This window comes from Tenrec ecaudatus, chromosome 18 (genome assembly GCF_050624435.1).
Source record: "Tenrec ecaudatus isolate mTenEca1 chromosome 18, mTenEca1.hap1, whole genome shotgun sequence".
NCBI lineage: Eukaryota > Metazoa > Chordata > Mammalia > Afrosoricida > Tenrecidae > Tenrec > Tenrec ecaudatus.
The window spans coordinates 14,133,419-14,150,692 of NC_134547.1; the positions used below are offsets into that span (position 1 = coordinate 14,133,419).

At 53.1% G+C, this 17,274-nt stretch overlaps 1 protein-coding gene across 1 annotated transcript in view; it reads right to left on the minus strand.

Annotated features, from left to right (window-relative positions):
* RELB (RELB proto-oncogene, NF-kB subunit) overlaps positions 1-17,274 on the minus strand; it is a 46,260-nt gene that overhangs the window by 20,807 nt on the left and 8,179 nt on the right. Inside the window, exons 3-7 of the mRNA XM_075537272.1 lie at positions 15,482-15,822; positions 11,158-11,315; positions 9,593-9,684; positions 9,340-9,471; positions 7,213-7,317 (exon numbers count right to left, since the gene is read on the minus strand). Of these exons, the coding sequence (XP_075393387.1) occupies positions 7,213-7,317; positions 9,340-9,471; positions 9,593-9,684; positions 11,158-11,315; positions 15,482-15,822 (828 nt within the window). The remainder of the gene's footprint in view (positions 1-7,212; positions 7,318-9,339; positions 9,472-9,592; positions 9,685-11,157; positions 11,316-15,481; positions 15,823-17,274) is intronic.

The window sequence follows — 17,274 nt, forward strand, 5'->3', positions numbered from 1 at the left end:
CCCAGAAGTGAATTCATCACCTAGGGATACCCACAGACGAGATAAAATGTCTTCGTGGATGCAGCAAACGGACTCAAACACAACACTGTGTGGACGGTAGGAGAGCAGGCAGCGCTTCTTTCTGTTGTGAATAAGGTCTCGGGGAGCCGAAGTCGGCTCGAGGGCACCTGACACGACCAACACTGGGCAACTGGTCTTGGACAAAACGCCAGCCTTCATTAAATGGGGACGAGATCACCTCTGGCGACCCTGGGTAACCACTGGCGGAAAAAAAGAAACGGGATCCGTACCTCACACCGTATACAAAAACGGCCTCAAGGTGGATCGGATTCCTAAACGTAACATGGAAAACTATGAAGACCGTGGAAGGGTGAGAAAACAAAACAGGGGTAATTTAGGAATTCTCATTGACGGCACGACAAGTCCATAGAACATAACAAAAAATTCACACTCAGCAAAATACGAAACAGATCGACTGAGACAACTTCCTGAAAGCTGACTTTCCCCCCCAAAGAGTAAACACGAGAGCTTACAGATCGGAGTGAATTGTTGGTAACGACCTCTCTGACAAGGGACTGATCTCTGAAATGTATGGGAAATACAAAAAAATAAATATTAAAAAATTGAAAGAAAATACCAACATCTCAAGAACAAAAGGACAAGCAATCTGATTTTTAAAAAAACAACAAACAACTAGACAGAAGATGTGAACAGACGCTTCACCAAAGAAGACATTCAGGCACCTAACAAGCAAATGAAGAGATGGTTGTAATCATTAGCAATTACAAACACACACATTAAAATAAGATATCATCTCACACTGGCAATAATAACAATACAGAGAGAGAGAGAGAAACATATGCCAGCAGAGATGTGGGGAGATTGGAACTCTAGACCCTGCTGTGTTCTGGTTTTGCGTCCTGTCAAAAAAATTTGTCCAAGTATTAAAAAAAAAAAAACACCAGAAGATCCAAAACCCCACTAGGTAAACCTCCCAGAAATATAAGACCCATGACACAGAGAGAGATACACAGCCATGCCCACTGCCCATGTAGTGCCATGGGCTGCCAAAAGAACAAAGGGACAGGTCTTGGAAGGAATAGTTAGAATACTCTTAAGGAACAAGGATGGTTCCGCCATGATCTCTGAAGACCAAGTGGGTGCATAAGCAAATGAGGTGAAGAAAGCTGATGGTGCCCGGCTATCAAAAGATATAGCGTCTGGGGTCTTAAAGGCTTAAAGATAAACAAGCGGCTATCTAGCTCAGAAGCAACAAAGCCCACATAGAAGAAGCACACCAGCCTGCATGATCACGAGGTATCGATAGGATCAGGTATCAGGCATCAAAGACCCAGAACAGAAAATCATATCAATGTGAATGAGGGGGAGTGCAGAGTGGAGACCCAAAGCCCATCTGTAGGCAACTGGACATCCCTTTACAGAAGGGTCTCAGGGAGGAGACGATTTCAGTCAGGGTGCGGTGTAGCAACAATGAAACATACAACTTTCCTCCTGTTCTTGAATGCTTCCTCCCCACCCCCGCACCCCACTATCATGATCCCAATTCTACCTTACAAATCTGGCTAGACCAGAGGATGTACACTAGTACAGATCAGAGCTAGAAACACAGGGAATCCAAGACAGATAGGCCCATTTGGACCAAGAGTAGAGATACCAGGAGGGTAAGGGGAAGGTGTGGGGAAAGGGGGAACGGATTACAATGATCTACATATAACCTCTTCCCTGGGGAATGAACAAGTGAGAAGTGAGTGAAGGGAGACACCGGTCAGTGTAAGACATGAAAAAAAAAATCTAAATTATCAAGGGTTTGTGAGGGAGGGGAAAAAAATGAGGAGCTAATACCAAGGGCTCAAATAGAAAGAAAATATTTTGAGAACAATGATGGCAACAAATGTACAAATATGCTTGACACCACGGATGTATGTATGGATTGTGATAAGAGCTGTAAGAGCCCCCAATAAAATGATTTTAAAAACAAACAAACAGAAACAAGGATGGAATAAAGGCTGAACATGATAGTGAGATAGGAGGAAAGTATAAGGAAATAGATGAAAGAACTAGGAGGCAAAAGACATTTATAGAGGTATAAACATAGGCATTTACATATGTAAATATATTAATATATAACAATATGAATATAGGTATATGTACATATGTTTTTATGTTAAGTATTAAGGTAGCAGATGGACATTGGGCCTCTACTCAAGTCCTCCCTCAATGCAAGAACAGTTTGTTCTAATAACCTGCATTCTGTGATGCTCACCTTTCTGACATAATCACTGAAGACAAAGTGGGTGCATAAGCTAATGCGGTGAAGAAAGCTGAGGGTGCCCGGCTACTACAAGATATGGGGTCTGGGGTCTTAAAGGCTTGAAGTTAAATAAGCGGCCACCTAACATGGAAGCTTTAACAAAGCCCACATGGAAGAAGCACACCAACCTGTGAGATCACAAGGTGTCAACAGGTTCACGTTTCAGGCATCAGAAGCGCCAAAACAATCATTTCAAGGTGAACGAAAGGAGTTAGAATGGAGACCCAGAGTCCATCTGTAGATAAGTGGACATCCCCACACAGAAGGGTCACAAGGAAGGGACAAGCCAGACATACAATATTCCTCTAGTTCTTTCATGCTCCCCCCACCCCCACCCACTATCATGACCCCAGTTCTATCTTACAAATCTGGCTAGACCAGAGCATGTACACTGGTACAGTTAAGAGCTATCAATATACAATATCCTGGACAGATAAACCCCTCAGGACCAATAGTGAGAGTAGTGATATCATGAGGCTAGGGGAAGGTGGGGGGAGAAAGGGGGAAGCGATCACAATGATCTACATACAATTCTCCCCCCAGGGGGCTGAAAAACAGAAACGTGGGTGAAGGGAGACAGCGGATGGTGTAAAAGATGAAAATAAAAATAATTTATAAATTATCAAGGGTTCACGAGGGTGGGGGAGGGAGGGAAAATTAAGCAGCCGATCCCAAGGGCTCAAGCAGAAAGGAAATGTTTTGAGAATGAAGATGGCAACAAATGAACAAATGTGCCTGACACCGTGGATGGATGGATGGTGGTGACAGAAGAGCCCCCTACAAAATGATTTATGAAAAAAAGAAAGACACTAGGATGGGGAGACTTCCTCTCACCTACTTTGGACAACATGGTATCAGGATTGACCAGTCCCTGGAAAAGGCCAGGATGTTTGGTCAAGTAGAGGAGCAGCGGAGAGAGGAAGGCCCAGAGAAGGTGGATGGACACCATGCCACTGCACCAATGGGCTCAGACAGAGGGCCAATCGCGGAGATGGCCCAGGACCAGGCAGTGTTCCGTAAGACTGTAAACAGGGTCACTGGGGGTCGGAACTGGCCCGGCTGTACCTAGCAGAGACCACGAGGTCCATCACAGTGCTCGTCACCAGAGCAGAACGTTGGAAACGACCTGCACATTCACCAGCGGATGAATGAGATGCACCCGTGACGGAACGTGTGGATTGGCCGCAACACAACATGAATGAACAGCCCACAGCCATCTAGCTCAGAAGCAACAAAGCCCACAGGGAACAAGCACACCAGCCTGTGCGACCCCGAGGTGTCGAAGGGATCAGGTATCAGGCATCATCAGAACAAAAATTCCTATCATTGTGTGCTCACCTCCATGATACGATCGCTGAAGACAAATGGGTGCATAAACAAATGTGGCAAAGAAAGCTGATGGTGTCCAGCTATCAAAAGATATAGCATCTGGGGTCTTAAAGGCTTGAAGGTAAACGAGCGGCCATCTAGCTCAGAAGCAACAAAGCCCACATGGAAGAAGCACACTAGCCTGTGCGATCACGAGGTGTCGAACGGATCAGGCATTATCAGAACAAAAAATCATATCATTGTGAATGTAGGCAACTGGACATCCCCTTGCAGAAGGGTCTGGGGAGGAGATGAGCCAGTCAGGGTGCAGTGTAGCAACGATGAAACATACAACTTTCCTCTCATTCCTAAATGCTTCCTCCCCCACTATCATGATCTCAATTCTACCTTACAAGTGTGGCTTAGACCAGAGGATGTACACTGGTACAGATAGGAACTGGAAACACAGGGAATCCAGGACAGATGATCCCTTCAGGACCAGTGGTGAGAGTGGCGATGCTGGGAGGGTGGAGGGAGAGTGAGTTGGAAAGGGGAAACCGATTACAAGAATCTACATGCAACCTCCTCCCTGAGTGTTGCTTCCATGAGCACTGGTCGGGGACCCAAGCAAGGTGAAAGGCTTGGCAGCTTCCCTCCTCTTGTGATGTTCAATTTCTTTACATTGAGTCGTCCTCATCCCGGCCGAAGGCTGCCATCCCTGACCTTCATCCGCAAGTGCTTCAAGCCCTCCTCACTTCAGCAAGCGGGGGTTTATCCTCTGTAACCCGAAGGTTGTCGATAAGCCTTCCTCCCATCCTGAGGCCGAGTTCTTCTGCATATAACCCAGCTTCTCTGCTCCTTTGCCCAGCCCGCTGACTGAGTACCTACGGGAAGCGTCTACAGCCCAGATGCACACCTTTCTTGATTTTAAACCAGGCACTGGATACATAGGTAGCTAGGCCAGGTGAGCAGATGCGGGATGGGAGTACACTTCCCAGCACACACAGGCTTGGCGGAGAATATTTGTATATACATACTTATGTATAGTTGTGTATACAGGAGAATTACAGGGGACAATGTTATGCAAACCAACGTTATGCAAACCAGACACCTTGCAAACCAGACACCTTGTATAACCAGACACCTGGGGGGGCAGGCGCTGGAGTTGAGGGCTTAAGACCACGGTCTGCAGGGACATGTAGTTTTACTGGCATGCTATCCCAAACACCGTGATCTAGATCCTACTGTAGTGGGTAGTGACAGGGGTGGCAGGGCCAGTGCATTATTTAGCGTGGCTCTGCCAGGCAGAGTCTCTGGCACCGCCATCGAAAGGCCTTTTCCAGCGTGGGTCTGGGTAAGAAGTTGTGGCAGGACACTGAGAGGATTCACCTGTGAGTAGGTGTGAGCGGCATCGTTGGAGTGTCATCCTACTGGGTGTAAAATGAGCCCTCTGAGAAGCAGGAGGGTGGATGGAATCTCACAACCAGCAAGAGTCAGGCGTGGGGTGCATCCTGTGGCCACCAAGACTCCCGCACAGGGACCCTCCTTGGCCCAGGAGACAGCTATGACGTTGGAGAAGCAGCAGCAGCAGCACCAGGAGCCAGAGCGGTGGATTTCACAGCCCACGGAGCAAGTAGAGCTGAGTGCTTGGGGGCAGGAGGCTGGCTTGTGGAGTAGGCCGCCCCTGGACACTTGATTGGAGGAGTTAGGCTTGCTGGCCCACGAGGTGGAGCTGAGTGCCTTCAGGTTGGGATTGCTAGAGCGAAGTGCCTCTGGGCACTTAATTCAAGGAGCTGGGTTTGCTGACTCCCAGGGCTTGAGCTGAATGCCTTTGGGCATTTATTCGCAGCCCCGAAAGAATGTTGTACCATATCCCGACCAAACAACTGTACCGCGAGATTTCTCACCTGCATTGCCACCTATTGAGTTCATTTTTTTTAAAAGCACTTTTTTCTTGAATATTGCGTGTGAGTTCTGTGTGGCCACTGCAAGGGATGACAGAACCTAGGTGAAAAAGCAGAATGCTATTTGGGACATACCAGGGGTCTTAAAGGTGTGTGAGCTGCCGTCTAAGGTATAACTATTGGTCTCGTCCCATCCGGAGCAAAGACGAGCAAAGGAAATGGAAAGAAACGCAAGGGAACCACAAGTTTGAGACCAGACGAGCTAGATGGTGCCCAGCTACGCTGTGGCCCGCTCGGATCAGTATCACCACAGAAGGCCCTGGACAGAGTGGGAGGCCCATGTAGCACGAAACTCAAAAGCCTGAAAAAGACCAGACTTACTGGCCAGAGAGAGGAGAGTGGCCTCGGGCCCCGTCGACGCCCTTCAAGCCTGGAACTGAGCGCACGCACATCCAGGAACCACTTTCAGCCAAACCATCAAATGCACTGCCAGCCCGTCATGGAGACCCTCTCAGACAGGCTTGGACTGCCGCGGTGGGTTCCCGAGACTGTAACTCTTGGCGGGAGGGAAAGCCTCGTCTTTCTCCCGTGCAGCAGGCGGTGGTTTCAAACCCTTGACCTTGAGATTAGCAGCCCAGTGCAGAACCACTGCCCCCCTGGGGCTGCGTTTCAGCCAAACAGAGAGGCCTACACAGTGACTGGTTAGCACCCCGAGGAACGCGGCACCGAGACCAGTCAACACTCACAGGAGCTCGAAAGAGCAGCATTTGCCCCCAAACAAAACTAGAAGGACAGGAAGGGGCAGGAGAGAAGGACAAACGGACACGGGAGGAAGGGACATGAGTCCGCTCACCCTCGGGAGATGGCAACCCAGGTCGTGAAACACCATGTGTAGACACCGATGAAGCGGAGGCGAATTTGCGCTATAAAACTAAGGTCCGCTTTCACCCGAACCACAATAAAACCAATGAAATGCGATTGCATGAAGCTTATTAAAGCCAAAATTTACTGGATGGAGCCATTGGTGTGGCGATGGCTGCTGCGGAGGCTAATCTTGATGGGAGCAGCTAGCCGTTAACTTCAGGGAGCCCTCCTATGCACTGGGCTGCTAACCCCAAGGTCAGTAGTTCAAACCCACCAGCCACTCAACAGAGGAAAGATGAGGCTTTCTACTCCTGTAGAGCCTGAACCGTCTCGGAAACCACTCTGTCCTCCCGACTGGGTGGCAGGGAGGTTTTGGGGTGCCTGTACTTCCTCCTGGGGAACGGCTGGTGGTCTTGAACCTGACGGTGAGCCGTGCTCCCAGTGGGAACCTAAAACCATTGTGCAAACCTCCACTGAGGACACAATACAAGGGTCAGAAGAGAAGAGGCAGAGTCTAGAGAGACGCAGAGGGAACTCAGCCGCTGGAAGATGGAAGCAGACAGTGGGGGCAATGCTGTCACAAGCCAAGGGCTCCTGGGGGGTGGGGTGGCTTCTGAGACAGCAGGGTGCTTGCTGCCCACTCCCCCGAGGAGTTTGAGCTTCTCGCCCCCAGACCAGGGAAGCAATGCGTTTCTCCACTTTCCGTGGCAGAGCCCGGGTAGGCGGGACCTAGGAGACCAGTGCACCTGCTGGCTGGCCCGCCCGCCCTGCGGGGCTCCCTGGCTGCAGGGCCTGGCCCCTCACCTTTCTGCACCTTGTCACACAGCAGGTAGAGTTCCTCGCCTCCCGTGCACGGCCCGCTCTCCTTGTTGATCCGGCAGATCCGGAGCTCTGAGGTGTTTGTGGACTCTGCAGGGGAGGGGGGAGGAAGGGAGAAGCGTGTGAGAGAGCTGGAGGATGCCGGCAGAGGCCTGGGCTGTGGGCCGGGCCGCAGTGACAGTGGAGGGGTCAGGCTCTGCAGGAGCTCGAGGCTGGGGGGGTGGTGGGGAGGGAGAGGTGGTGAGGGCAGAAGATACACCTGGAAAGGCGGGTGGTTTGAATTCACGCAGAGGTGCCTCAGCAGAAAGGCCTGGCGATGTGCCACCAGGAGTCAGTGTCAGCTGGATGGCAGCTAACCACCGGGTGAGGGCCCAGGGGGAGACTCTCAGACCTCTGGGGACAGCTCGTGGGGTCAGGGTCAAGAGAAGGGGTGAGGCCGTCTCTGAGCAGCGATGGGTTGTCCCCCTCCATAGAGAGAGCATCCTCCCGCCGCCTCTTCCCCGGGGCCACCTGGGGCAGTCTTTAAAGGTTGTGCACGGCCACAAGTCCCATGTCCGTAGACTCCGCAGCACAGGCCAGTCTTTGCACTGGAGCAGTGTCCACCTTGCCCAGCTGTTCAGGCCAACCCTGCCCCCTCCCAGGCTGGAGCAGAAAATGGATGCTCAGTGCCACACAGCTATCTCATGATCGCGAGGGGCAAGACTCCAGAGGGCTCCGTAGTTGCTGGACCTTCTGTTCACAGCCATCTCAGTGTTCCTTTCAGAGACCACCTAGCTCATCTTCCTTAGGGGAGGGGGGGGCTGAATCAGGCTGGATCACATGTCCCAGGCTCCCCCTCCTCTCTGGCCACAGCGGATTGGCAGGGGAGGACAAAAAAAGGCATGTGACCAAAGCTGAGCCAATGAGCAATCACCTTGAGACTTAGAGCAGAAGCCGACTGCCTAAGGGAAGCTTTTTCTCCTGGGGGAGGGTGGCAGGTGACACACAGTCAGTGGTTCTCCACCTTCCTCACTCCACGGCCCTTTCATAGTTCCTCATGTGGTGGGGACCCCCTCCCACCATAAAATGCTTTCCGTGGCGACTTCATCACTGTCATCTTGCTACTGTGATGAATCAGGCGACCCCTGTGAAAGGGTCGCTCGACCCCCCCCAAAGAGGTCTCGGCCCACAGGTTGAGAACCACTGTGCTAGTAGGCTACACGCCTCAAGCTGCCCACAGCTATGGTGTCCCTAGATGGAGGGCCACTCAAGAACGATTGACACGGAGGGAGCACATCTGGGGGACAGGAAGAGGCAGATTCCTAATGGCGCCACTGGACTCCTGGATCCAGCCAGACCTGAAGCTCTGTGCTACCTTCAGGCTTATTTAAGGGTACAAAGACATGTTTCCGCCCCCTTTCCCCATAAGCTCATTTGAGTTGGGGGTCTGTCATGTGTACCCACGAAAGCCCTGACTGAGGGGACCTTCCTCCTCCTTTCAACTCCTGTCACCATTGCTGAAGGTTGACTGGCGCCTACTAGCCATGCACAACACCCTCTTCCGAGCCTGCACCCCTCTACAGAGGCGGAAACCCCTCCACCCGTGCTTTGCCAGGCTCCTTTGTAGCTAAGGAGGCTCAGGGGACTGAGCTCCAGCTAACCTATAAGCCCCGACAAGAAGGGCCCCGCCCTCGGAGACGGCTGGGCATCATCACCTCCTACATAAGCTTGCCTGTCCATGTTGCCTCTTGACGAGGCCTGCCCGGGACCGTCTGACAGGTTGCTCACTGTGCAAGATTACCAAGCCCCATTTACACCGGCGGAGTAGTAACTGCCAATTCCTGGCAGTGGACACCGCACCACCTGCTCATCCACACGGGGTGACCCTGCCCCTGCCAGGCGCGGATGTCCAGAGCTGTGGCCGGCCACCTGGTGATGACGGCGATGACGGTGAGCAGAATCTCACAGCGGCAGCTCTCGCCGAGTAGCTGAAGCCACCCTACCCGACGTGGTGAAAATAAATGACTCGGTTGCACCAATGCCCTCGCCCCCCGCCCACCCACCTATGCCCCGGAACGAACCAACGTGGGGCTTTCAGGTCCCGGTGGGCAAGGGCCACCCCCCCGGACTCACTCTTATCATAGACGGGCTCAGAGAGCACGGGGTCCATCTGCCGCATCTGGCCCTGCTGGTCACGGTAGGAAGCCTGGAAGCAGATCCTCACGACGTTCATGTCCACCTCCTGGTGGTTCTTCAGGGACCCGGCTGTGGGGGCAGCGGTGGGGGGAAGGGTGAGTGGGTGGGAAGGGGAACAGGAGGGGGCCGTGGCAGAGGGGAGGGCGGGCGGAGAAGGCCAGGGCTGAGGCCGGGTCAGGCAGGGGCTCACCATTGTAAGGGTCGATGCCCAGTTGGATCTTGCGTTCAATGGCCGCCTCAATCTCCTTCTTCCTCACACACTGGATGCCCAGGTTGTTGAAGCTGAGTGGCCAGAAAGGGGGCCGGGGAGGGCACCATGAGGGGCAGGCGGCGGACCTGACCTGACGGAGGGCTCCAGCCAGTCATGCCCAGGGGCTCACAGTCTTATGGGGGATGAAGGAGAGGGAGGGAGACACTAGCTCCCCACCCCCACGCAGACCAGAGGAGAAGATGGAGGGGTGGAACCCCCCCTCAGGGACATTGAGGAGTCTTTCTTTATTATTTTTATTTTACAATTATCTGAGAAAAAGTGCTCGTGGTGACGATTGTACAACTCTTCTCACCGCTAGGCTTGAAGGACTGAATTGGGTGATATGTGGATTATGTGTCAATAAAATGCTTGAAAAATTTAAAAAAATGCTTGAAAAATTAAAAGGATCCGAGTTAAAAAAAACTCTGATTTTTTTCTTATAGCTTCCTTCTATTGAGAACTGAATCTGCTTCCATATTCTTTATTTTTAGCCCAAATGTCAGAAAGATATTTTTATGGGATCATTTTGTTATATAATTGACATAACAGGAAGGCACTTCTTAAGAGAGAGGGAATTTTTTAAAAAGAAAAAAAACAGGGGGAGGGAGGGAAAAAGAGGAGCTGATACCAAGGGCTCAATAGAAAGTAAATGTCTAGAAAAGAATGGGGGCAACCTACGTACACACATGCGTGATAGAATGGCTGTGTGGATTGTGATAAGAGCTGTACGAGCCCCCAATAAAATGATCTTTTCATTACAAAATTCTTTGGACTGTTTTGAATATTTAAGACCTTTTACGAAGCTCACGGTTTAAAATTAATCTAAACCTCCCATCTGTTAAAGTTATTTCACTGTGATATGTTCTCACTAAGCCAAAGAAATTCTATCGAAATTTTAACTTGACATTCCAAGAAAACAAAGAGTGATTTAGTTTAGTTAAAAACAAAATGAAAAACACCAGGAACAATAGAAGGTTTGGAGTTTGGTTCGTTAAGTCAGACCAGTGAAAGGCCGCTGGGCCCCGGCAAGCTGGAAAACACTGCTCTTTTAGACGATGTCTCTGAACTGGTTTTCTTCCTCCCCAAAGTAGGGGGACGGGTGAGGAATGGGTGCAGAGTTCCCGCCCTAGTACGACCACTCTGGGGTTCTCAAGGCAGGAATAATCCTCTAGATCAGTGGTTCTCAACCTTCCTCAGGCCGCGACCCTTTCATCCAGTTCCTCACATGGTGGTGACCCCACCAACCAGAAAACCGTTTTCGTTGCTACTTCACCACTGTCATTTTGCTCCTGTGATGAATCAGGAGACCCCGAGTCGTTCGACTCCCAAAGGGGCCGTGACCCACAGGTTGAGAACCACTGCTCTAAGGCCTCAAGTTTTCCCATCTAGGATGTGATCCCCTGCGGGATCACCCTGCCCTGAGGTTCCCCTGGGCGATCCTCCAGCTCCCAGAATCTCCACAGGCAGGGGTCAGGGTCAGGGGCCAGAGGCCAGGGGTCAGGTACCTGTGCCTGGGGCTGACGTGAGGCCGGAGTCGCACCCTGCAGACGCCATCAGTGCAGTCTTTGCCCACGAGGCTGTGGGGGTGGACCCGGTGGGGCCAGTCCTTCCACACCAGGCAGGCAGTCACCTCCACCTCTCTCAGCCCTCCGCAGTCCCGGAGCTGCAGGGTGAGCAGTGTGTGCTTGTGGGCTCCCCGCGGCAGACATATGCACCCCAACTCCGGGGCAGCTCCCCATCCCTCTTCCCCAGCCTCCACCAGATTATGATGGTAGAAGCGTTGGAAGGGTGTTTAGTTAAAACAAACAAACAAACAAACAACCCAAACTCACTGTCATGGAGTCTCTTCTGAATCATGGCAACCCTATAGGACAGGATGGAATGACCCCTGTGGATTTCCAAGACTCTCACTCTTGACAGGAGTAGAAAGCCTCCTCTTTCTCCCAGGGAGTGGCTGGTGGTTTCAAACTGCAGACCTTGAGGTTAGCAGCCCAACACATAACCCGCTTACCTCCAGGGCTCCTATTCCGACTCGTATCGACCCTCTAGGACAGAGCAGAATTGCGCCTTTGGGTTTCCGCGACTGTAAATCTTCATCGAAGCAGCTTCATCTTTCTGCCGGTGTTTACTTCAGACCCGTTCCGGATTCAAAAGTGGGACTGAGCAGTGTGGCCCGCTGGTAGAAGCTTCACCTTCCACCCGGGAGATCGGGGTTTGATTCCAGGCCTGGGCACCTCAGGCACAGCTAGTCAGTGGAGGCTTTCGTTCTGCTCGGATGCTAGTCGGAGCCCCAGTGGTATAGTGATTATACTTCGGGCTGCTAACTCCACAGGGTCAGCGGTTCAAAACCACCAGCCGCTCCTCGGCAAACGGCCAGTGCTTTCTACTCCCAGAGTCTCGGAAACCCCGGGGGACAGTTCTACCCTGTCCCAGCCGGTCACTAGGAGTCAGAATTGGCTCGATGGCCGTTGACAGTTGAGAGGTTGGTAAATGCCTTGCAAGGGGGTGCTTCCCGACTAAGAAGGCCTTAGGGCAAAAGGCTTGGGGGTTACTTCGTAAAACCCACCAGAGAAAACGGGCAGGCATTTCTTCCGGCTTATCTCCGAGAGATGGCAATGTCACCACTCAGGGAACTTCTCAGGTTCCATTTGTAGATAGAGGTTACTTTTCCGGATTGTAACGTTTAACCTGCACCTTTACCTGTAGCTTCAGGTCTTCAGGGCCACCTAAGTTGGAGGAGGGCCCCATCTCTGACTTACAAGCATGGTGCTGAGGGCTTCCTTTCTCTCTGCGGCTGCTTCCCCCCTCCCCCCCAGGAGCTCAACTTCATAACTTATGAACTGTCGACGCCTGTCATCTTGTACGCACGTCTGAGGGGAGGTGTCCAAAAAAAGAAAGTCCGTGGGGAAATTCTCTCCCACCTTTCGTCTCACGATCTTTGTGAAGCTCCCACCATTTTTAAAAAAAGGAAGAAGAAAACCCCCACCAGGCGGTCCATCCACAAAGCAGCCCCGGCAGCGTGGCGATTACAGGAGGGTGAGCTCACCACCCAATCGCAGCTGGGCTCCACCAGGAGCTTCCCAGGGGGAAGGAGGCTTTCTACTCCTATAAAGAGCTACCGCCTTGGAAGTCCCCGGGGGCAGTTCTACCCTGTCCATTCGGGTTGCTGGGGGCCAGAATCGACTCACAAGGTAGAGCCAAAGTCCATAAGGCAGTTGGGGGGATCAAACCACAACACAAAAGCAGCCAGTGAGTCAGAGTGCCCCCGAAGGAGGATTTGTGAGATTGGGTGTGGCCTTGTGTTTACATGTTGGGTTGTGATCTCAAGGTCAGCAGTTTGAAACCACTGGGCGCTCTGAAGGAGAAAGATGAGGCTTTCTACTCCTGTGAAGGAGAATTACAGTCTTGGAAACCCACAGGGGCAGCTCTGCCCTGTCCTATAAGGTCCCTCGGAGTCTGTATCCACTCGATGGCAGGGAATGAGAGGTGAGGGGCAACAGGGGATCACGGGGACAGTGCGGGACGGGGCAGTGGCGTTTCCGTGATTGCTGCTGAGAGCTGTATTTGCTCTGTGACTCTGGGTACCCCACGGGACAGAGTGCAGCTGCTCCACACGGTGTTCTAGGCTGCTGTCATTACAGCAGTGGATCGCCAGCCTGTTTTGTTCCTGGGTGCCACTAGGCCAGTTCATACTGCCCGGTCTGGTTGCCCCCCTGGGACTCCAAGTCTCGTCCCACTGTGCCTGAGCCACAGTGCCTGAGCCATGGTGCCTGAGTCCACTGTAGCTGAGTCCACTGTGCCTGAACCCACTGTGGCTGAGTCCACGGTGCCTGAACCCACTGTGGCTGAGTCCACGGTGCCTGAACCCACTGTGCCTGAGTCCACTGTGGCTGAACCACTGTGCTTGAGTTGGAGGCTGACTTAGCGACCGCTGATGACAGGCTGATCCTAAACCTCTCCCTGAAGCTTGGTGCTGCCAGCCTGGGGACCGTGTCTGCTCACAAAGAGGCACAAAAGCTCTCCAACTCAAGGACACCATACGAGCTACCAGGGGAGAAAAGGTCCCTTTACCAACGATGGCTGGGTGAGCATCGCCTAAACTCCATGCTCGAACTCCAGCCCAGGGAAACACCCACGCTGTCGACCCAGTTCCAGTTTCCAGAGACGCTACAGGACAGAGTGGAACTGTCCCACAGAGTTTCTGAGACTGGAAATCTTCGTAGAAGCAGATGGCCTGACCGGTCTCCCTCGGAGTGGCTGGGGAGCTTGAACCACCAACCTTCAGGTTAATAGCCAGGTGCCTTTCCCATGGTGGCACACACTCACACTGAACGCATGGCCACCAAGTCAATACTGACTCCTAGCGACCCTATAGGAAAGGGTAGAGCTGCCCCCCCTCCCCCCGCCTGAGCCTCTGTGACTCTTTACAGGAGAAGAAAGTCCTGTCTTTCTCCTGATGCCGCCACTCTCTCTGTCATCGAGTCGAGGCTGACTCCCGGCGACCCTACAGGTCAGGCTCGACCTGCTCCTGTGGGTATCTGAGACTGTGACCATGGATGGGAGCAGAAAGCCTCATCTTTCTCCCAAGGATCCACTACTGGTTTTGAACTGTAAGCCTTGGGATTGCAACCCAAGAAGCTCAAAATGAGGGTTGTCCTACTCTGAGAAAATGATTGGTCCTGACTTTCTTGGTGGTGGTGGTGGTGGTGGGGTAGTGAAACCTCTCTAACACTGTACTGGATGGTACCACTGCCATGGGGTCCATTTCGGCTCATAGCGACCCTGGCAGCCTAAGGAGAACTGCCCCACTGGGTTTCCAAGGCTGGAAATCCTTATGGACGCCGACTGCTTCACCTGTCTCCTGCTGAGCAGCTGGCTTGCACCCTCAAACCACTGGGTCTTGGTTTAGTAATTAACTCCCTGGGGCTCCCACTGAGCCACCCAACGCCAAGCCCACTGCCAGAGTTGATTCTGCTCCGAGTGACCCCATACGTCAGGACAGACGTGCCCCTGTGCATGTCCGAGATGGTACAGCTTTGTGGGTGTAGACAGTCTCATCTTTCTCCTGAGGAGCAGCTGCTGGGTTTGAACTGCTGGCCTTGCTGGTCAGCAGCCCAGCGCTTCACCCAAACAAATGAAACCCTGTGCCTTCAAGTCAGTTCTGACTCAGAGACAGGGTAGAACTGGCCCTGTGGGTTTCCGAGGCTGTAACTTTACGGGAATGGAAAGCCTCATCTTTCTCCTGCAGAGAGACTGGTGGTTTTGAACTGCTAACCTCACCAGGGCACCTTTGAAAGCACCAATTAAACGGTGAGTCAAAGTGGAGCGGAGCTGCCCCTAGGGAGGATCTGGAATGTTAGAGGTGGCTTAGGAGCCCTGGGAGCATAATGGGTTACTCTTTAGGCTACTAGCCAACCTTATGGTCGGCAGTTCAAAACCACCAGCCGCTCCGTGGGAGAGCGAGGAGATCGTCCGCTCCACTCAAGACTGACAGTCTTCGTTAACCCATCTGGTTCTCAAGGCCTCCGTGGACACCAGGGAGCGGCTGGCCACCACGTGGAGAAATAATCGTTTTGATTAATAACTGTCCAATGGCCAGAAGAGTGCCCTTTCTCTGAAGATCCTTCTGGAACCTTTTAGAATTCGGAGCCGGAGGGCAAAAGTAGCAGAGTAAGGGGGATGTGCCAGAAACTGCAGCTGCCTAGCATCGTTGGGGCTGTTAGCCCCGGGCCAGTGGGTGGCCAGGCCTTTCCTCCGCTGCGCAGGCGAGCTGGGTCTCAAGCTCAGCCCAGCCCAGCCCGCGCCCCGAACCCCAGGCCCGGGCCCCACCTCCACGGCCGGCAGCGTCTTGCTGGCCTCGGTGCTGCTCTCGCCCAGGATGCTGCCGGCGGAGCGGCCCTCGCACTCGTAGCGGAAGCGCATCCCTCGCTGCTTGGGCTGCTCCGTGATCACCAGGTGCGGCCGCGGGCCCAGGCCGGGCGCTGCAGGCAGGAGCCGGCCCACCGGGCAGCCCCAGGGCGGGGGCGGCGCCGGCGGTGCTGCGGAGCCCAAGGTCACGGTGCTCAGGGAGGCCGCCCCGCGGGGCACCAGGCGTGGACCACCGTCGCCCAGGCCCGCCTGCGTGCGGTCCACACTGAAGCCATTCTCCTTGATGTACTCATCGATGATCTCTGCAGGGAGAACAACAATGAGAACAACAAACAAACAAAACAAAACCAGGGTGACACAGGTGATTGGGCAGGGTCTGAGGACCTATCCTCACCCCCCCCAAAAAAATGTTCCCGTTGGTGACCACGGTGGCCAGTCCCTCCGCCCGGGCCATCCTCTGGGGACAGAGCAGAGCTGCTTCATTTGGGTTTTCTGGGGTGAGACCTTCCAAAAGCCCTCGCCTGCCTTCAGAGGCGCCTCCGGGTGGATTTGAACCGCCAGCCTCTTAGTAGCTGAAGGCTTAACTGAAGGCCCCCACCCCAGATAACTCTCCAACACAGCACCCACCTTGGCCATCTGTGATACGGCTTCCATTGTCCATCTTGTGCCGCCACGTTCAAACATACACTTATCTACCCCTACCCCCCCCAAAAAAAAACACCCAAACTCCCCCTTTCCCTCTTCTCCCCCTCTGGGAACCCATGAGTCATCTCTGGTGTCTGCCGCTTGGCTTATTTTAGGCAAATGACAGCATGCAGGAGCTGCCCTTTTGCAAGCGTCTCAGGTCCTCCCATCGCTCAGCTTCGCACCCATGTGAGAGGACCCCGTTGGCTTGGTTTCCTGTGTTGTCTGCTAACCCTAAAGGCAGTAGTTTGACACCTGTGGGTGTCTCAGACTGTAACTTAAGCCTTTATGGGAGTGCAAAGATGGGGCTTCCCACTCCCCTCACGAGTCTCAGACCACAGGGGCACTGCTCTCCTGACCGGTGGGGTCACCAGAAGTCGGCGTCGACTCGATGGCAGTGCTTGGTGTTTGTCTGTCTTTCCCTCACCCATGGAGTAGCAGCACCTATTGCTTTCTTCAGGACATCTTTCTCGAAGGCCAACTGGGCACCCGGCATTGGGACCACAACCCCAAACACAGCCAGTCCCCTTGTCCTCCCCACTTCTTGTAACCCTCAGAGCAGCCAGCATCCCGGGGCGAGACCTGGTACCATTCTCCTGAACCCTCGGAGCCCACTCCCCTCTGTATTAGCTCCCTCACTTAGCCACCTCCCACCTAGATTTAAAAAAAAACATTTCCAACAAGGAAACTCTTTACTGGAGTAGAAAGTCCAGTCTTGCTCCTGAGGAGCGGCTGCTGGTTTCGAACAGCTGACCTTGCGGGGCACCTGGATGAAGCGAAAGGCCAACAAGCGGGTCCCCTGAGCCCATCCGACCGCCCCCTCTTTTCATGGTTGGCAAACCACAGAGGGTACGTTTGCCAGCTTAGCACGTTTTTCCCGGTGTGCTCGCCAAGAAAGCAATGGCTTCAGCCAGGTGAAGGATGGTTTCATGCCACTTTCAAAAGGAAGCTTGGCTATTCCTGGCACCAGATCAAGGACCTGTTGTAAAATGCACTTGATTTTTACTTTCATTAGACAAAGGCATACTGGCGGCTTTGGTCGTTCATAAATTCAAAGTCGGTATTTTGAT